General features: G+C 45.1%; 1 protein-coding gene across 3 annotated transcripts in view; it reads left to right on the plus strand.

Moving 5' to 3' along the window:
* Positions 1-20,297, plus strand: part of BARHL1 (BarH like homeobox 1) — a 39,826-nt gene extending 19,529 nt beyond the window's left edge. The window contains exons 4-7 of one of the 3 annotated variants that reach the window (XM_083485321.1): positions 5,215-5,567; positions 7,043-7,187; positions 9,130-9,172; positions 18,996-20,297. In XM_083485321.1, coding sequence (XP_083341447.1) covers positions 5,215-5,509 — 295 coding nt within the window. In that variant the 3' untranslated portion in view covers positions 5,510-5,567; positions 7,043-7,187; positions 9,130-9,172; positions 18,996-20,297. The other 2 variants (XR_014521392.1, XR_014521393.1) reach the window with 2 other exon arrangements.
* The last annotated feature ends 982 nt before the right edge of the window (positions 20,298-21,279 follow it).

Genomic DNA, 21,279 nt, shown 5'->3' on the forward strand with positions numbered 1-21,279 from the left:
TTGAAAAACCCACACAACTCTTCAGAACAACTGTTGCTTGTGCAAAGTTTACTCAGGAGTAAATGCCATTAAGTTCAATGAAACATACCTCCAGGTGAATATGCGTTCCATTGCAGTCCAAAGTGTGGCATATCTTTAACATTCTAAGTATGTGGCTGTTTCATAAAGGAGCATAGGAAGCTTCCTTCTACCAAATCAGACCATTGGCTCATCTAGCCCAGTACTGTCTACACAGATTGACAGCCGCTTTCTAGGATTTCAAGCAGGAAACATTCCCAGCCCTGACTGGAGATGTTTCTGGGGATTGAACCTGGACCCTTCTACATGCAGAGCAGATGTTCTACAGATAGACGGACAGCCAGACAACTGGCTTTAGTTGCTTTTGCTGCCAAAGACTTAACAGGGCTTCTCTTCAGGAAAATGTCTATTCAAGCTCTGTCTCTTGGTCACAGTAGAACGTGACAGAATGCTTGGGACAGGCTTTTACAACTAGTGAAATGGACTGATTCTCTCATTCCATGGATACATAGGATTATAACTACAGTGGTACCTCGGGTTACATACGCTTCAGGTTACATACGCTTCAGGTTACAGACTCCGCTAACCCAGAAATAGTACCTCAGGTTAATAACTTTGCTTCAGGATGAGAACAGAAATCGTGCTCCGGTGGCGCGGCAGCAGCGGGAGGCCCCATTAGCTAAAGTGGTGCTTCAGGTTAAGAACAGCTTCAGGTTAAGAACGAACCTCCAGAACAAATTAAATACTTAACCCGAGGTACCACTGTATATGGATCTGAAAGCTCCCAGTGTGTGATCTTGCCCCAATTTTTTAAAAAGTTATTTTTTAAGGGAAGACTTAAGTCCATGCTTAAGGCTGAAATCTCCTACATATGCTTAGAACTCAGTAGGGCTTACTTCTGAGTAAACATGCAAGTTGCATGGTTCCAAAACTAAAAGCAATGGGTCTGAAAGCTGCAGACTCAGGCACAATTACCCAAGAGCAGTACTTTTTTCTGGGGGTACTCGAGGGTATACCATACTGGCACATTTGAGGATGGATCATTTCCTACTGAAATCAGAAGTATTTTAAGAGTTTCCCTTTGCCTGGATCCTGTCCACAGCTATTGGTTGCTTAAGTGGGTGGGGCTGAAGGCAGCAGTGGTTGGGACCAGAGGCAAAAGTGGGAGAGGATACCCCTTTCCCCTCTCTGCCAGCCCATTTCTCTTTCTGCCCGTCTCTTCCTTCCTGTCAGAATTCTGAGTGACAGCTTGCAGGAGGCTTTGGAAATCAAGCTGGGGGCCCAATATGTAATATACAAAGCCTTTCTCCATGCACTCTGCCATTGTCAACTCACTGTCAATTCTAAAAGGGGCAAATCTGAGACTAAGAAGCTGGCAGCCAGGGCAACCCCCTGGGCTGGGTGTAAACCAGAAGGCAGGCAGGTGGGGGCAGAGGGAGGTAAGCAGGGCAATGTCCCATCTGCCCTAACAGATCAACCTCCTTTGCAGCTACACTGAATGTGTGCATCACGCAAGCACCTGCCAGTACGTAATAAAAATAACAACAATTTGCGATCATTATGTTCAACGGCAAATCCTTGTGTGTGGAGCCACAAGGCTCATGTTACATTGATGACAATCCTCGGTTGACATGGCACCTCCTGTCATGTCCTACACAGACAAGGAAGTCACTTACACTTGTCTGTTTATGCCTCACTTCCCCAGACTTAAGATTGAACTTCTCAAAGGTAATGTGTAGGCTTTTATCGGGCAGAGGCAGCCTTTACAGCAGAGGCTATGGAGCACAGTCTACTCCTGAAGGGAAGTTTTCAATTGGTATTAGCTGCTCCTCGCAAGTAAGAATGCGGCCCTGTTGCATTGATCGTGCTTTGGGCTGCTTCAGTGTCAGATAGTGGAGATCTTTTAATTGGAAGGCCAGCACTCTTTTACAGCGTGGAAGGGGGGACCTACATGGACTTCCTAATGCAGCAGATTTCTGACTCCCATCAGCCTCGGCCAGCATGACCAAGGCTTAAGGATGATGCCATGATGGTGATTGAAGCGGAATGTTGGAATATTCAGGGCAAATAAAGGATAGTTTAGAGACAAGGAGAGTAAGAGGTGATATGATAGACATTTATAAAATTATGCATAAGACTAGAACTTGTGGACATTCAATGAAGCTGAATGTTGAAAGACCGAGGACAGATACCAGAAAGCCCTTCCTCACATAACTATAGAATAAGAGGCAGTGATGGCCCGCAACTAGGATGGCTTTGAAAGAGGATTAGACAGAGGGCGACTAGTCACAATTGTTATCATCTGCCTCCACAGTCAACGGCAGAAATGCTTCTGAATCTGTTGCCGGAAACTATAGGAGGGGAGGGGGCTCTTGTGCTCATGTCTTGGCTCCGGGTTTCTAGAGGGTCCCTGTAAGAACTGGATGCTGGAGCTGATCAAGCAGGCTCTTCTTATGATGAGAGTTGTAATCCAGAGACATCTGGAGGGCCACACGTTCTCCACTATGGCCTTTGGGGAAGGGCCCCTGAAGCTCAATAGTGGAATACCTGCTCTATATAAACCAGGTTGCAGGGTCAATCTCCAACAGCATCTCCAGGTAGAGGTGGGAAAGCTTCCCTTGTTTGCAGCCCTGTAGAGCAGATGCCAATCAGTGTAGACAATACAAAGTTAGATGGACCAATGATCTGACTCAACATAAACCAGCTTACTATGTTCCTTTGTTCCTAGTAGTGTGTTGTGGCCAAGGCTGAACATTGTACAGATGTTGCGCCTACATTTTGTTTGATTTCTGACTACTTGATCCTCTGCAAACTGAATGTGTTGGTTTGCTTCTTTGAGTCACAAACGCTCGTCCATATTGCATTGCTCACACGGCTATGTTCGAAGCAAGAGGAAAAACAAGGAAGTAGTAGGTCCTCTGCATGGAGAAGACAGAGAAATGCTGTTGGGTAAGAGAGAAAAGGTGGGACTGCTCAACACCTACCTTGCCTCTGTCTTCACCCAAAAGGAAAGGAGTGCCCAACCTGGTGGTAACAGAATAAACAATGCAAGGAGGAAGCTGCAGCCCAAGATAGGAAAAGAGGTGGTATGGGAACACTGAGTTGCTCTAAATGAATTCAAATCTCCAGGGCCTGATGAGCTGCACCCAAGGGTACTAAAGGAGCTTGCTGATGTAATCTCAGAGCCTCTGTTTATAATCTTTTGAGAATTCTTGGAGAACAGGTGAGGTCCCTGCAGACTGGAGGCAGGCAAATGTTGTTCTCATCTTCAAAAAAGGGAAAAAAGAAGACCCAGGTAACGACCAACTGGTGTGCTTGACAACGATACCAGGAAAGGTCCTAGAACAGATAATTATAAAGTTGGTCTGTGAGCACTTAGAAAAGGATGCTGTGGATATTAAGGTCCAGTATGGGTTTCTCAAAAACAAGTAATGCCAGACAAATCTCTGTCTTTTTAGTAGACCTACAAGCTTTGTGGATCAGGGGAATGCTGAGGATGTACGGTATCTTGTTTTCAATAAGGCTTTTGACAAGGTCCCCCATTATATTCTTGCAGAAAGCTGGTAAAATATGGGCTGGATGAGGTAACTGTTAGGTAGATTTGTAGCTGGTTGACTGACTAAACCCAAGGAGTGCTCACTAATGGTTCCTGTCATCCTGTAAAAAAGTGACAAGTGGGGTGCCACAGAGTTCTGTCCTGGTCCTGTTGTTGTTTAGCAGCTTTATAAATGACTTGGGTGAAGGAAGTAAGGGGATGCTCATCCAATTTACAGATACGTAACACCAAACAGGGAGGGGTAGCTAATGCCACGGAAGACAGAATTGGGATTCAAGATGACCTTAACAGATTGGAGAACTGTGCCCAAACTAATAAAATTATTTTCAGTAGGGACAAATGTGAGGTTCTACACTTAGGCAGGAATAACCAGTTGCACAAATATAAGATGGGGGACACCTGCCCTGCTGGTAGTACATGTGGAAAGGATCTTGGGGTCTTAGTAGAACACAAGCTTAACATGAGTCAATAGTGTGATGCAGCAGCAAAAAAAGCTAATGCTATTCTAGGCTACATCGTGTGCTGAGGAGGGCAACTAGGATGCTCAAGGGTCTAGAAACCAAGCCTCATGAGGAATGGTTGAAGGTGCTGGGTATGTTTAGCCTGGAAAAGAGGAGACTGGGAGGTGATTCTAACTAAACATCAGGAATAACTTTCTGACAGTAAGAGCTGTTTGACAGTGGAACAGACTTCCTCTGGAGGTGATGGGCTCTCCTTCATTGGAGGTTTTTAAGCAGAGATTGAATGGTCATCTGTCATGGATGCTTTAGTTGAGATTCCTGCATTGCAGGGGGGTGGACTAGATGATACTTGGGGTGCCTTCTAACTCTATGATTCTATGAGTGCCTCAGATTTAGTTGGAGGAGAAGCAGCACAATAGGAAAGTTGTGGTGTCAGAACTGTGATTAACACTTCATATGTGCAAGTAAGCAGCCTGTTACAATTCTTTCAGTTAATGTAAACATGAGCATGATTTTGTCCTCCTAAATTATGCCTCTCCTCTGTGCTGGGTCTTTTAATCCCTGCTTAATCCCCACATGCTGAGCAGATCCTCAGTTGCCTGTTCATCAGGTGGTGACTTGAACGTGTGAATCCGCCACCACAGATCTAACATCCCAGGCAGATGCTCTGATGACCACTTAGAACACAATGGTTTTTGTTTTGTTTCCCCCTGATGCAATCAGCCAACAAGGTTTGGTCCATTCAGCGAGATTCTGTTCTTCTATTCTTGAAAGTTAGTGAAGCAAATAGCCCTTGCAGGTTGAATATCATGCTAAATGATTGTGCTTTAAAGAAATATACTCTGAATCATGAAAAGGGGGCGTGTTAATTTATATTTATTCTTTAAACAGTATTACTTTTGTAATACAGTCTGGTATGGGAACAAATAAAAAATGGTATTATCATTAAGTATGATGATTAATAACACTTAAAAACACCAGCCTTTCCAAGAGGGTCCGTTCCCACGTGCAGCTGTACACACAGGTGCAGAGACTATGCGAGTGCACGTGTGGAACTCCCGCCCCAAAGAGAGCAATCCCTTTGTCAAACGCAGACACATGAGATGGATTTTCTTAAGACGGTCAATAAAAGTGATCCAAGTGTCTTGACCCCCGAAACTTTTTTTCCCCTTACCCCAGGACCAAATGGAAAAGGCAGACCGCGGTGGGCCTGGAGCTGCTGGCCGAAGCCGGGAACTACTCGGCGCTGCAGAGGATGTTCCCGTCGCCTTATTTCTACCCGCAGAGTCTGGTGTCCAACCTGGATCCGGGCGCTGCCCTCTATCTCTACCGCGGGCCCAGCGCCCCGCCGCCGGCCCTGCAGAGGCCGCTGGTCCCCCGGATCCTCATCCACGGACTTCAAGGGGGCAGCGAGCCCCCGCCGCCCTTGCCCCCCCTGGCCGGAGTCCTTCCCCGGGCGGCTCAGCCGCGGTGAGGCGAGGAGGAGGGACCGGGCGCAGCTTCTGGAAGAGACAACGTGGGAACGCCGGGGGGTGGGTGGGAAATCCCTCTTTTGAACGGGCGTTGCTTTGCTCAAACACACACGCACGCACGCACGCACGCACGCACACGCACCATCAACCACACATGCAAGCGAACAAATTTGGTCCAGTTTGACTCTTGAAAACGGGAGGGAAAATCAGATCCTATTTGGGGGATATACCACGATGCACGCGTTTTAGTGCTTCCTTCCAGAGGCGTACCTAGGCTCCCTTGCGCCCTTGGCAAGGAGCGGTATCGGCGCGCCCCCTCCCTCCCCCCCGCATCTCCAGCAAAAAAAATATTTTTTTTTAATTGGCCTAATTCAATCGTCACAAATTACTCTTAAACTGGGCGTTTAACAGCCCAATCCTATAAATGTCTAATCAAAAGTAAATCCCACCGAGTTCAACGGGGCTTACTCCCAGGAAAGTGGGTACACCGGCCTGCAGCCTAAAGGTAGCAAGCAACTTCTGACAATACCTCGCTTGCCTTTTTGTTTCTTATGGCACTACTTGGAGGTTGCGCCCTAAGTACACACTTTACTCGGAACTAAGCCCCGTCGATGGCCCTTGCTCTCTGGGGTAAACATGCAGCGGCGCGGGCTGGAAATTGGTCAAAGCGGGAAGGAAACCGGGGAAAGTGACTCGTCTTTGCAAAATTAAGAGCCTCGCCTGACGTTTGGCGTCGTCGGCGTCCTCACGGGGAGCTCCGCTGCACGAACTAACCGGCAGCACTGCCGGCTCTCTGGGGAGGGGGCTCTGCAGGGCTGCTGCGACAGCCCATGCCTCCACGCCGCGCCGAGAGAGGGGCACTATTTTCGCGCCTCCGCCCCACGGCCTGCTTCCTTGGCGGGGGCCAACATGGCTGACCCCTAAGTACGCCTCTGCCTCCTTCACACGACCTATGGGACGGTGCTTTGTTCCCTCTACAAGCCGAGCAGCAGCAAATAGACAAAATATTATCAATAAATTTATTTCAAATAGGGAAAAAAAGTTTTGAAACAGTTAAATCAGATTACAGCAACAGAAGTAGGATGGGCCCTGTGAAAATAATAATAAAAAACCCCTACAAAGACGGTGTCTCCCATGCTGCCTCTTGTTTGCATGGGGTTTCCTGCTCTTCAGACCCATTGCCTTTCATAAACTCTGTTTACCCATGTGCACAAGCGCTTATGCCTGGGCCTGACACAGTCCTTTCCAGCAGAACAAGGAGGTTCATCACTCCCTCTCTCCTGAAGTTGAAGGAGCTTCAAAGTTGCCAACCTCCCCACCCCTTCCCAGAATTCCTTCAGTTTTTTAAATAGGTACAACAGGTAGAGATTCAGCAGATGCAGTTCCCCCTCCCCCAGATTGCAGGGAGAACTTCTCCCGATTTGATATCGCAGCGGAGCATTCAGCACCCTTCTAAGTGGGCAAAGATGGACTTATATTCTCTCCCCCACCTGTTTGATAGCACCCCCTTTCCTAATAAACTTTTTTTTTTCCAGCTGAGGGCCACTTGTCCTCATAAGCAACCTTCTGGGGGACGCGTGGCAGTGATGGGCAGGGCCAGGGGCCCTCACCTTTGTACCACAGGGGTGCTGCAAACCCCAGAGGTTTCTACGCACATGTGGACATCTGTACTCCAGACAGGTAAGCAAGAGTTCAGGGACTCATTCCAGCCAGGTAAAAGCATCTAAGAAAGGTGCAGAGCCAGGCCTGTGAAGGGCATGGCCTGGGGAGAATTTCGAGGGCCACATAGACAGGTCTGGAGGGCCGCATGTGAAGAGCCTGACCCTTGCTCTTTATACTGGCCCAAACACCCTTTACACACATGGCTTCATGGACACATGCAGCCCACCATCTCACACGCACACATAACACATTGACAGGGCCCTTCCATACTATTGCAGCATTACTTGATTTCCTTTGCATGGTCTGGCAAAGTTAAGCAGCTTTTAATAATAATAATAATAATAATAATAATAATAATAATAATAATAATAATAAAATGCCCCTTTGTTTTCAGATGGAGTGAATAGAGTCAAGCAGGCAGCTTCCCCCAAAGAATCCTGGGAAATGTAGTTCCCTCACAGGGCTACAATTCCCAGTACCCCATAACAAACTACAGCTCCCAGGATTCTTTTGAGGAAAAACATGCTTTACATACGTCCACCCGCAGAGCAGCCCAGCCTTCTGCCTGTCATTTCCTGGAATGTGTTTCCTGTTCAAGAGGGGCTAAGCCCAGGGCAGTAATTGATGCAGACATACCATAGGCAACCTCCTCAATAAGTTTGGCTTTTCAGTTACTTAATATATATGATATTCTTCATGGCACTCTAACATACCCCAGCCCCTCTACCACTTTGAGACTGAGGTCACATCCACACCAATAAGCAAATTGTTTGGGAGGTGTCCTCAGAGGCAAGACAAGAATAAGAGAATTTTTCACACCTTCGCAGCCCTGCCGCCCCAGCCACAAAACCAGCAGCAGACATATCTGATCTGGGTTATTGGTGGCTATTTATTTTTACACACACACACACACACACACACACACACACACACACACAAACGTTTACAGTTTGCTCTCCTACCCAGTCCAGCCACACCAAGAAAATGTCCTCTGCTCATCTCGTTACATGCTGACTCGTCCTTTTCTCTCACTGCTGGAAAAGGGATAGAGTGAGCTTGTAAAGGGGAGAGAGATTAAGTTACACTCAGAGCAGACACACTGAAATCAGTGCACACTAGGTCCATGAACTTAGTGAACACAGGTCCATTTGTTTCAACTTATTCTATTCTGTTCAGCAGGATTAACATACAATTTAATCACCAACACCTCTAAGTGGTTTACATCATTTCAGTTGGCCTTCTCTTGGTTTTATACAACTCTATATATCTGTGTTTTACTTCTTTTGAGTCTTAAAATCATTTAAAAAATATATATTTAAATGGAGATGAGACCTAGCTCAGTGGTACTGCATGCAGAAGGTCCCAGGTTTAATCCTTCAACAGCATAGCCATGTAGGAATGCGAATGTCTTCTCTTTGAAACCCTGTCAGTCAGTGTAGACATTACTGAGCTAAGAAGACCAATGGTCTGACTTAGTATTTCTGTATTCCTGGTATGTGAAACACTTACCAGCCCAATTTTGGGAAGTTTGTGTAAAGATTTTTTTAAAAAACATTCATTTTACAGTGTATATAAAACAGAGAGAACAGTTACAACAGGTAAAAATTAATTATTATTATTTTTGAAAAAACCTAAACAATAGGCACGTTGAATGGGTTAAAATAACAGAATCCAATTTGATTTCAGCAGATGAGACTAGGCTTGCAAACTTACCTATGAGTAAGCCCCACTAAACCCAGCAGGGATTACTTCTGTTTTAGGCCTTCCAATTTTGGAAATTAGTTGCTGGCGGACCACCAGCCTGGCTCGAGGTACAGAAAGGTGTAGATTGCTCCCTCTAACACACACACACACACACACACACACACACACACACACACACGACACACACACACACACACACACACACACACACACACACACAGAGCAAAAGAAATAACTATGTTTTATCTCCCTGTAGCACAAGAGGACTCCTTTTATGCTAGACCAAGAATTTTCAAAAAGTATGTAACTTTAATTTTTTTTTCTTTTTGTAAATAACTTTGGTGCACAAATGTATATGAATTATTTATTGGTGAACCCAGAGGGCGTATTTGTGTAAGTGAGTCTCGTAAGTCTGTATATCTGTAGGATTCTCTTTTCCGGACTTTGTAATGAGGAAGAAGAAAAGGAGGATTCTTGCTTTAGAAGAGATCAGGGGGAGGGGAAAGCTTCCTCTCTTGCTTTCGCTCTCTTTCCCTCTCCCTCTCTCTTTTTTTAAATGTGGAAATAAACTTCTTTACAAACAGATTGAGTCATTTCCTAGCCTTCTTCACCCACCCCACTTCGCTACAGAGACATCAAAACATGCTGGAAAGCAATGAGAGAGAAGCAGCAAGAGGAAGTCCCTAAAATTCTCGCTGGAGGGAAAAATAATTCTGGTTACGTGGATAAGGAATCAGTTTAATGTCTGTACCCTGCTTTTCAGCCCAGAAGGATGCTTTTGGTGGCTTAAGAACTGGATCTGGCCAATGGCCCATCTAGGCCAGCATCCTGTTGTCACAGTGGCTAACTAGATGCCTGTGGGAAACCTGAAAGCAGGACCCAAGCACAAAGCCCTCTCCCCTCGTGTGGTTCCCAGCAACTGGTATTCAGAAGCATTGCTGACTTGTGGTTAGTAGCCCTTTATAGCCCTCTCCCCCATGACTTTGCCTAATCCTCTTTTAAAGCCATCTAGGTTGGTGGCCATCACTGCTTCCAGCAGGAGGAAGTTCCATCTTGAACTATGTGCTGTGTGTATCTGATCTTAGCCTATCAACATTTTACATTTGTGTAAAATAAAAGTAAACAAAAGCAGCTCAGGTAAGCCTTCCGATATGTTGCTGGTTTCCATTATACAGTGACTCATCAACTTGCAGGCAAGTATGCAGAAGAAATTCGATCCTGGTTTTATTTACAGGAGGAACTTAGCTAATTCGCTGTTTCTGAAATCCTGTCTTAGACGGCTTTAGAAGAGGATTAGACAAATACATGGAGGAGAAGCCTATCCATGGGCTACTAGCCATGTGGCTATGCTCTGTTCCCAAAGAAAACCCAAACAAACTGAAAGCATGGAGATTGCAGTCAAACCATTTGCCGCGGTAAAAGGTGGCAGTGCTTAGCTGTGGCAAAAGCCTTTGATAGTGGTTATCCTGGGGTTATGTAGGTTTAGTACCAGGATGTGTGTGCTATCCAGCAGCGGCTGGTGCGCTCCGGGAGTAGGAGCACAGAAGGCAAGGAGTCCATGAGTAGGCAGAGCCATGTCAACAAGGGGCAACACTGAAGTGAAGGAATAAGAAGCGGACAGGCAGGACTACTCCTTGGACTGGATATAAGTAAGGAAGGAAAGGGCAGGCAGGAGAAGGATGGAGAAGAAAACTTGAATTATTCGGCTCTGCCTGTTGGCCACTCTGCCTTCCGCATGATCATTCTGAATAAGCACCAGCCACCATGGCCCGGCTCTTCACATCTGAACATGTCCCTCCCTACAGAAAGCAGCCTAGGCCAGACCAGTGACTCATGCAGAACGGCGAGAGAGGCTCTCCTCTGTGGGTGGTGCTTGGGGCTCATGTTATTCTACAAGGGACAATACTAAGGCAGAGGAAGCTGGCAGCCGGAGCCCCCACCACCCTTGGAATGATTGCAAGTAAAAAGCAGGCAGGGAGTGGCTGAGAACGGGCTGACAGTTAGTAGGGCACTTGCACCAGTGGACCAGCCTCCACCGGTGGGGCTTATTTTTGTTGTTTCTCTGCCCTCTGTACCTTCTGAAAGCAGAGTCGGAGAGCTGGAGAGGGTCAGGGAGGCGGGGACCTTGCCAGCGACAGTGAATTATTAACGCTCATCTTGCAAACAGATAATGGCCTTAAATGATCGCTTTGGTGAAAAAACAAAAAAGAGTGCCCTCCACCCTCCAGCAATAATGAAAAGGGGAAAGGGGAGGAACAAGAGAAGGAAAGGACTTAAGTTGCTCATCTGCCTTTGGCCTGCATCTCCCCCAGCAGCTGGTCACCGGGACAAGCCTGGGAGCTGCTCTCTGTCTTGGGAAGCTGACAGATGGGTTGCGAGGCTTAGCTCTTTACACAGAACCAGGCCTCCTCTGCCAGACCAACGTCACCCACCCCCCTTTGCACACACAAACACACACACAGATCTCCCCAACCTGCAGGCCAGGCTGCAAAAATATATGCATGCAGGTCAGACACTCAAGCGGAGGGACAACAAATGGCGATAAATGAAAGAGCTATGCAGAGATCCTCAGCAGGGAGGAGAGAAGGAGGGCCCTAGGATTGAAAATGGATAGGCATAGAAATGATCTAAGGAGCTGCAGAAAATGTTTGCTTCGCTAGGGATGGGAGAATTTGCCAATTTTGTTTTTCTCTTTCCATTTCTTGTCTTACTGTCCGCTGTCCATTTTTTTAAAGTTCTCATGAAAACTTCCTCAGTCTTTACCATGAGTGTTACCACTTGTTAGGGTTTCAGTCTTGTTTTTAATGTATCAGTTGTTTTAGTTTAACTGTTCTTAGTCATCTTATATGTAAATCTCCTGGAGGCAGTGGTTTAGAAGGCAGTGAATAATCTGTGATGTTGATGATAATATTCACCAGCATTTTAAGTGTTAATTTCTCCTAACAGACTCATCTTTGTAGGCAGTTTTGCCTAACATATACATTTATTTGCAAGCCATATCCCCCAGTGTGATACATTTGTGTATGCCATTTTCATTATTATATGCATTTTTATGCACACTTTGCCCCAGTACATGCATTTCTGTACCTGCAAGCTGGAGAATTGTGATGCAAAATGTGAACGCCATGATACCACTTTAAACAGTCATGACTTCCTCAAATAATTCTGAGAGCTGTAGTTTCATAAAGGTGCTGAAAGTTGTTAAAAGAGACCCCTGCATTCCCCTCACAGAGCTACGATTCCCATAGTGTATTAGCAGTCAATTTGTCTTCATGGGGAATTCTGGAAATTGTAGCTTTGAGGGTAATGGGCGGGGAAGTTGTTCCTGAGAACTCTCAGCACCCTTAACAAACTACAACTCCCATATTTTTTATTTTTTTTTGAGGGGGGAAGACTTGACTACTTAAAGTGGCATCATAGTGCTTTACATGTATGGTGTGAACGTGGTCTCTGTCTTCACTCTTACTCAGGGCTGGGAAGTCTGCAGCCCTTCAGATGTTGCATGACTTCAGCACCCTTCCTGGAGCAACTCTCCTATGAGGAAAGGCTGCAGTATTTTTGACTTTTTCATTGGGAAAAAAGGCAAGTAAGAAGCAACACAGTAGAAATTTATAAAATTATGCATGGATTGGAGACAGTGCATGCATTTCCCCCATCCTTCTTTCATAACACTAGATCCTTGCAGAAATCCAATGAAGCTGAATGTTTGAAGATTCAGGACAGATAGAAGAAAGGCCTTCACACTGTGCGTAGTTAAACTATGGAACTCTCTCCCATAGGAGACAGTTATAGCCACCATCTATGATGCGAGTGGCGCTGTGGTCTAAACCCTGGGCTTGCCGATTGGAAGGTTGGCGGTTCGAATCCCCATGATGGGGTGAGTCCCTGCTTCTGCCCACCTAGCAGTTCGAAAGCACGTCAAAGTGCAAGTAGATAAATAGGTACAGCTCTGGCGGTAAGGTAAACAGCGTTTCCGTGCACTGCTCTGGTTCGCCAGAAGCAGCTTAGTCATGCTGGCCACATGACCCAGAAGCTGTACGCTGGCTCCCTCAGCCAGTAAAGCGAGATGAGCGCCGCAACCCCAGAGTCGGCCATGACTGGACCTAATGGTCAGGAGTCCTTTACCTTTTTTAAAAATGATATCTTTAAAAGAGGATTGGACAAATTCATGGAGATAAAGGCTATCAGTGGCTAATAGGCAGACCCAGATGAAAGCAACTCGAGGTGCTGGGCTAAGAGATCTTGAGAGGCCCAAACTGAATAGCATCTGATCATGAGAAACAAAACCCCGTTCTCTTCTTTATCAACTCAGTGAAAGTAGAACATTGCTGAAATTTTAGCACTGATTAAAAGATTGTTTATAAATTTATGGAATTAATGAACACATCCACACAGAACCTTCATAGGGGAAATTATAGCAAAGTTACAACATTGCACTATATACAAGGTCAGAACAGTTTCTTTCAAGGTCTTTTGGGTGCAAACTTAATTATATCATTAAAATCAGTAAGTCACAGTTTATCATTTTATATGCAGAGAATGCTTAGATCACACAATCATTCTTGGGACATTGTTGAGCGTAGATCATTCTGTATCCTTTTTAGTCTATAAAATGATGTTTCGCCAGTACAGTTTGTAACCATTAAACACAGGAACAATCTAAAAATTGTTTCCACATTTGGAAAAGCTGTCTGAATTTTTCCTGGAATATTACTTGATACATATCTTGGTGGGTGAAATTTTATTTTTCAGGGTGAGCTGGTTTGACATACAGGTAGAAGTGCAAGCATTCATTGACACTAGACTAAGGTCAACATCCTTTGGATACTTTGCACCAAAATCACAATGCCATTGTGAATATGCTCCTTGGTTGCTTGAAGGTTCACCACAAAAGAAAAATTGCCAGCTCCTATACACTGTTGCCCTTCTGTTTACATTGGCTTTAAGAGTGACCATGACAGGTGTAAATGAATTAACTCTTTGAGAAAGTTTGTTTAAGGTTTCAGGTGCTGTCCCATCATTCCCCACCCCCCACCCCGTACCTTCTTTTGACAGTTTTGTACTCTACCTCTGGTAGAGTAAATTTTTCTTGCTGTTCAGTTTCATCAAACTTAACCTGGGTGTTTGATACAAAGTGTAATAGTGAGCTGTAAGTATTTACACATGTGCTCAATAAAATTTGCAAACTTGGGAGTGCCTTGCTAACTTTATGAAATTGGTCTAGCAAAACTGTTCAAAGGTGGAGCATAAACATGAATTCAAATCCTTCCATTTTTTGCGGAAGATTTACAGCTTGTTGTCTAGTATCTCCTTTTTCGGTTTCACCACAGTAAATATGACTGAGGAATTCAACAATGTAAGTATAACTTTCACCAATAACTGCAGTAGCTTTGCCATGAGCCTCTCTTATTGTGTCGGATAAATGTTTAGGAACTTTTGACCCAAAAGCAAGAATTCTTTTAGCACTGCCCATCTTTCTGAAGTAGCTGAGAAAAAACAATGAAGTTAATCTATTGTGGTAAAAAATCATTGCAACCAGCCATGAGTAAAATGCAGTTCAGCCAAAGAGATTTAGAGAATGTCCAATGCATGGAATAATCTTTGCAAACTTGTTCCTTTCCAGCATTTTTGGTTGGTTGCCGTTATAGTTTTCAGCCATATTGGCTGCATTGTCATATGACTGTCCTCTAGATTTGCTGAAATCTATTTCAAGTTCAGAATCAGCTCAGCCATACTTTCACTGGTGTGATCTTTCAGTTCAAAAAGACTCAGAAAGCATTGAGCTGGTAATCCATCGTGGGGAGAAACATATCTAACAATGACAGTAAGCTGCTAAACATGGGAAACATCAGGGGTTGAATTGACTGATAAACTAAAATAACCTGCCTATTTGAAGTCATTTGGTATTGCTTCTTGAACTGTATTAGCCATCACCTGGATAACCTCGTCGCATATGGCTTTGGATAAGTAAGGGTGACCAAAGCCTTTACCTCCATACCGATTTATGTGAGCATACAGGAAGGGATCAAATCTGGCAATTAATTCAAGCAATTCCAGAAAGTTACCATTATTTGGTGAACTGAATTCCTTAATTTTATTTCCCCTAAACGCCAAGCCACGTTCTGCCAAAAGAGAAATCAGTGCAATAACTCACTGAAGTATGTGCCTCCAGTAATCCTGCTCATTTTGATGTGAGCATGTGATCATGCTTTCTTGTTAAGCATGTTAGCATAGGGTTAATATGATTTTTAGAGTTTTTGTGGGTTCGAACAAGATAAGTGTGATGCTAATAATCAGAGTCATTAGAAGGTAGTTAGGTTAGTGAAAAATTTGCACACAAACTAGTAGACCTTTCCTGTTGTGAGAGAATACATTAGCCATTCCTGAGGGTAGGTTTTTCAATTTACTTTTGGTGGAATAGAATCAATCCAGAATATTTCCTCGTTATTCAACATTATCCATAAACCTACATCATTATTGTCTCTGAAATAACTAGTTAGTAATTTTGTGTCTGTGGTGCTGGGGTTTTCGCTGAGATCATTTATTTTGTTTTCCAATTCTTTAAGATTGCATTGAGCTTTAACTGCTTCTTTTGGTATAACTATCTCATGGCATGTTGCGGAACATGGGGTCTCAAATTTCAGAGGTGCCCTATGCCAGTGTTTCCCAACCTTTTTTGGGCAAAGGCACACTTGTTTGATGAAAGAAATCTCGAGGCACACCACCATTACAGCCCCGTGACGTCAGCGCGCAGCGTCACGCCGGGAGGGACGCACGAAAGTGTAAGTTTCAATTTTTTTCCCTCCCCCTTGCCGGGGAACCTCCAAGCTTTGGGGGTGGGGGGGGAGGAGGCAGCAAAGCGAGGGACTGAGGGACGGCGGCAGCTGAGGCGGCGGCTGTTGTGGTGGTGGCGGCGATAGCGGGCGGAGGAGGGGGCGGCGGCGGGGCCGAGGTGGCCGGCGGCGGCGGGGGAGGCGGCGGCGGGTGGAGCAGGAGGGCGGCCGAGGCCGGTGAGGGAGTAGGGTTGCCCGGGGCTTGAGGAGCCGTCGCCGGGAGTTGCTGCTGCTGTTGTTGCTGCTGCTGCCCGGACATGCCGGCCTCCTCCTCGTCCGCTGTCTCGCGCTCCTCCCTTTTGCGCGCGCTGCCCCGCCGCCGCCCCATTGGCCGGGTCCTGTCAGCTGATCCTGTGTTATTTCCTCTGTGTGTGTGTGAGGGGAGAATGGAGAGAGAAACCTCGGCACCACCACCGCGGAGCCGCCCCCGGCTCGACGCGGATCCTCGCCGCCGCCGCCCCGCCTCTCGCCGCCCGCCTCGCCCGCCTCCCTCCCACGGCACACCAGCCAACGTCTCGCGGCACACTAGTGTGCCGCGGAACACCGGTTGGGAAACACTGCCCTATGCAACACCAAGATTTGGTGCTCCCCACCCATCTCGCTCCATTCTACACCATAATTGCAGCATCTCTTGTGGTGCCCTCAAGGCTCTGCGTTCAGTGTGACCAAACCAGTTGCACTCCCCTAAATCTGCCTCTGGTACCTTGTGTTACCGTATTTTTCGCCCTATAGGACGCACTTTTCCCCCCTCCAAAAATGAAGGGGAAATGTGTGTGCGTCCTGTGGGGCGAATGCAGGCTTCAGGAGAGCCCCACCGCCAGCCCCACAAGCTCGGGGGACAGCGGAGAGGCGGAACGCTGCCATCCCACTGTCCCCCGACCTGGTTTGGAGGCTGGCGGTGGGGAGAAGCCTGCTCCTCCCCGTCGCCAGCCCCGCAAACTTGGGGGATAGCGAGAGAGGCGCAGCGCGCCTTTCCCGCTGTCCCCCGACTTGGTTAGAAGGCTGGTGGCGGGAGAAGCCTGCCTGGGGGGGGGAAATAATTTTTTTTCCTTTATTTCCCCCCCCCAAAAAAAAACTAGGTGCGTCCTTATGGGGCGAAAAATACGGTAGTCTTTGTAGGTCCAGTACTTGTGGCTGTAGTCACTGACAACAGTTCTCATCAAAGTTCTTGGGAGGCTGCGCTCTGTATATAAACCGGTTGTTCTGCTCAAACTGCTTAGTGTCGTCTACTTGATTTTCTTCTATTTGTAAACACGAACGTTCTGTATCTGAGGGATTATGTAGGGCTGTTTTTGCCGGCTGTACAAAGCCGTATGACGTGATTGGCTTTAAATGTTGGGAGTACTTCCTTCTGTTCTTTTCGTCACTTTCATTTACTAGCACCACTTTCATATTGCTTGCTCATTATTATTTTCACAAAAAGGTGATTCACAGTGATATGAAAGGATCCTCACTTGTTCTTAAAACACACGCTGTAATGATAGACAGTGATCTGAACACTTGCATTGCTTTGTAGTGGACGATATTATTTGATTCTGAGTAGCTTTAAAGCCTCCACGAATTTACTAAACAATAAGTATTCACTTGTCATAGACTCGTGTGTCACATGTTTAACGTTACTAAGGAACTGGGCCTAGATTGTAAAATTTGCCTGTTTTCTTAGAATGGGGGGGGGGGGAGAGGCCGAGGCCCTCCTAAATTATGAGGCCCTGGGATGCAGCCTGTTCAGTCTGTATGTAAATATAGCCAGTAGTATTTTTCTAGGAAAAAAAGGTGCCAGAACTCACTATGAACACCTCCCTCAGTCTCTTAGAATGGCAGTGGCACCAACCTGAGAGGTGCCAGAACCCACCTGAGAGCAGATCCTCCAAGTATCCCTATTTTCCAGGGATGTCCCTGATTTTGAGAAGCTGTCCAGGTTTCTGATTTGATCCCAGTATGTCCCACTTTTCCTTAGGCCGTCCCTATTTTCACTGAAGAAATGTTGGAGGGTATGGAGTTATCCGGCCTCCGAGCCGTCTGAAGGCGATCCTGTATAGGGAAGTTTTTAAAAATGTTTCATGTTTTATTATGTTTTTATATATGTTGGAAGCTGCCCAGAGTGGCTGGGCAAACCCAGTGAGACGTGTGGGGTATATATAGTAGAATAACCATTATGGAATGGGACAAAGACATTGGAGAAATGTTGGAGGGTATGCCTAAGAGGTGCCGGAACCGAGTTCCTGTGAGTTCCCCCTGAAAAAAAAGGCCCTGAATGTAGTACTGCTACTAGCCATGAGGGCTGCACCCCTGTGGCAGCATCCCTTGGAATACCAGTTGCTGGAAACTGCAGGAAGGGAGAGTTCTCCTGTGCTCCAGTCCTGCTAGTGAGTTTCCCACTGAAGCATTTGGTTGGCCATGGTGAGAACAAGATGCTGGACTAGATCTTACAGGATTCCAGCACTTTCTGGAGGTTGCCCACCCCTCTTGTTACTGGTTGAAAGTAATACCTCAGCTCCACCACTGTCCCTTTTGGTCAGAGCCATTCACTCTTGGGAAACATCAGAAGAGGCTAAACTGTGGCCCTCTGGGTGTTGCTATGTGACAACTCCAATAACCCCCGACAGATGGAGGTGCTGTTTCGTCAGTCTGCCTCAGGGACTAGGGCCTGGCCTGCTGTGGAAAGGGTTGTACTCCCCTTGAGCCTTGCAGCTGTGGTGGCAAGGAGTACCAACCATCACATCTCTTGAGTCAGTCTGATTTAGCACTAGTTACCCATGCCTTCTCTGCATTGCTGTTCGGATTACTGCAAACTGAGTTACATGGAGCTACCCTAGAAGACTGTCCGGTCAGTGCAGCGCTTCAAATGATGCAAAATGTAATGGCCAAGCATTTGTTCCCCAGGCTCAGGAGAAGATGTTTAAAGCCCTAAGCGGCTTAGTTCCTCTGGGGCTGCATGCCTCATTATGAACCTGCCCCCTTGTTAAGAGCTGCAGGAGAGACCCTTATGAAGACATGACTGCCAGCAGAGGCCCACTTGACAGGCATGTGGGGGAGAGCTTTTTCCTTCATTACCCCCAGATGAAGGAATGCAATCACACCCACCCACATCACTGTTGTTAGGAAAGCTATCAAGGCACAGTTAAAACAAAAACAAAAAACCAGTAAGTTTTCTATAGACTCGAGATTTTAATGTAAAGAGTCTTCCCCCCCCCCTATAAAAAGCAGATATTGGCTGACATTCCCAATGTAACATGGTCATTGTCTAATTTTAATCAATTGTTTTTCTTTCTGTTAAAACCATGTATAGCCATTCAAGCAGACCGAGAGTTGACTGCTTTTGAACAACTTATGGTCAATGTTCCTGCTACAGAGAACAATCAGAGAAAAATCTTTGTTGACATTTATTAAGGACTGGAAACTTCTTATGGACTTTTTGCGTGAAAGAGAAAATGAACTTGTAATATCTGGATTTGAAGATTGAGAAAATGTTGGCTTATAGAAAATAGAATAGTTGGATGTCAATTTCAGTGAATACTTTGAACTAGTTGCTATATTTAGCTGCCAAGAGAATCAGAAGTCTTTTAATCTTTTTCTATTTTTTCCCTTTTTAAATTTTCTTTTTATTTCTTTTTTCCTTCTCCCTTCTCTTTGCTCCTGTTTTTTTTAAAATTAGATTTTAAAAATATTTCTTTTACTCTGGTATATAACAAAAAGATGCTTTGTATTGGGTATAAACTTTTGTACATCTTTTGATGAGTATCGATTAAAATAAAATGTGTGGAGAAAAAATTGTTCCTGCTACATCAGAGGGTGAAGTACCAACCATATACAAAATACTAACTGAGGTAGAATTTGGTCATCTTATGACCACAAAAATTCCCTGGGAAATGGACCTTGAAGTAATAATCTCTAATGGAAAATGGAAAACACTTTGAGTTGGGGGGCATAGGATGTTTTAAAACAGTTTCGGCCCAAATAATGGAATTCTCTTTGAAACGCATACATAGGCGATATATTTTCTGCTTGCAAATATCCCACAAGATACCAGGGGCAACATCAACCTGTTAGAAGGGATGTGGGGAGACTGGATCTTACATCCATATGGATGGTTTTGCAAATCTGTTTACCCATTTTTGGGTTTTGATATTTAAAAAAATGAGTTTAATATTCAAAGTGGACCTACAACCTTACCCTCTAACATGCTTTACTTTGAATAAAGGACATATCTACTCCACCAATTGCTCATGAAGAACTTTTAATGTTCCTCCTCACAGTGGAAAACATGGAAATAGCCATGCTCTTGGGCCTGAAAACTGAAGAGTGATACTCCATAGCATGGACAATAGCCCTGACTGAAAAGCTGATGAGCCAGATTTGTGCTACCAAAGGGAATTTTAAGCAACAGCTTTTCTATATTGTGTGGCAACCATTTTTGGATGATATGGGTTAAGAAGACTGAGTTCTCATGGTAATATATGGAAAGATTTCTTGGAGTGATTTGTAATAATTTTATTTGATATTTTTAAGCAACGTGGTTGATGTGTTTTGACTTACGTTTTATGTGTGATGTGAAGAATGAAAATGAATAAACATTATTTTAAAAACCTGAGCTTTTAACATTTGCAGGATTTTTTTTTATTAGTTCATATTATGGTTTGTTCTTAGGTTTTGATTTGTTATACACCACCAAACTGATTTTCATAAAGGCTGTGTAAAAGGATAATAAAATCAATGGATAACTTAATTTAAAATGAGGCCCAGCCTTTCTCCTGGTGTCAGCCAGACAAGATGTATCCGGTTGGTCACAGAACAAAACACCTCCCATGGCTTATTCCGATAATTCAGGGGTCTCAGGTAGACAGTCTCTGCATATGAATGTTCCATTTAACTGCTGCTACAAACAACTGTTGCCTGGCCCATCTTCCATGAACTTGCCTATCTGTTTTGTATAAGAATACAAAATGGGGCCTGCAACAGGTGTGGAGTGTTGGTGGTGGCTGGTGGCCCTTGGGACTGGTGAGGCAGAAGGCAAGGAGACCAACAGTAGGCAGAGCCAGAGCCAATGACAGGTGGAGGCAATTCATTCAAGTTTTATGCCCACCCTCCTCCTCCTTGCAAAGTTCTGCAACAGCGAAACTTGGACTGACTGGAGGAAGTTAACTGGCAGTGCCACCCCCTGGACTGATTATAATTAGTTATAATTAAGGAAGGAAGCCATCAAATTTAACACATGAGGGGGCCCACTTTAACTAAATTGTATAATTTGGTATTTAAATAATATTAATAATTGTATTAATTGGATAAAACTGGCATTGTTTTAATGAGGCTGTTATTGGAATGATATTGGAAAAACTGATCTCATATGAAATATATAATTAGTTATAATTATTTGTTGTTGTTATTATGACATTTCTATCCCAGCTTTCATCCAAGGAGCTCAAAATGAGAGTTGTTAGGAGATTCCCCACAGAACTACAGTTCCCAGAACGGTTTAACAACCAACGCCTCTTCCCAGGGAATATTGGGAACTGTAGCTGTGTGAGAAGTAAGGGGTCTCCTAACAATTCTCAGCACTCTGAATAAACTACAGT

This window comes from Podarcis liolepis, assembly GCF_965112155.1.
Source record: "Podarcis liolepis genome assembly, chromosome: Z".
NCBI classification, from domain to species: Eukaryota; Metazoa; Chordata; class Lepidosauria; order Squamata; family Lacertidae; genus Podarcis; species Podarcis liolepis.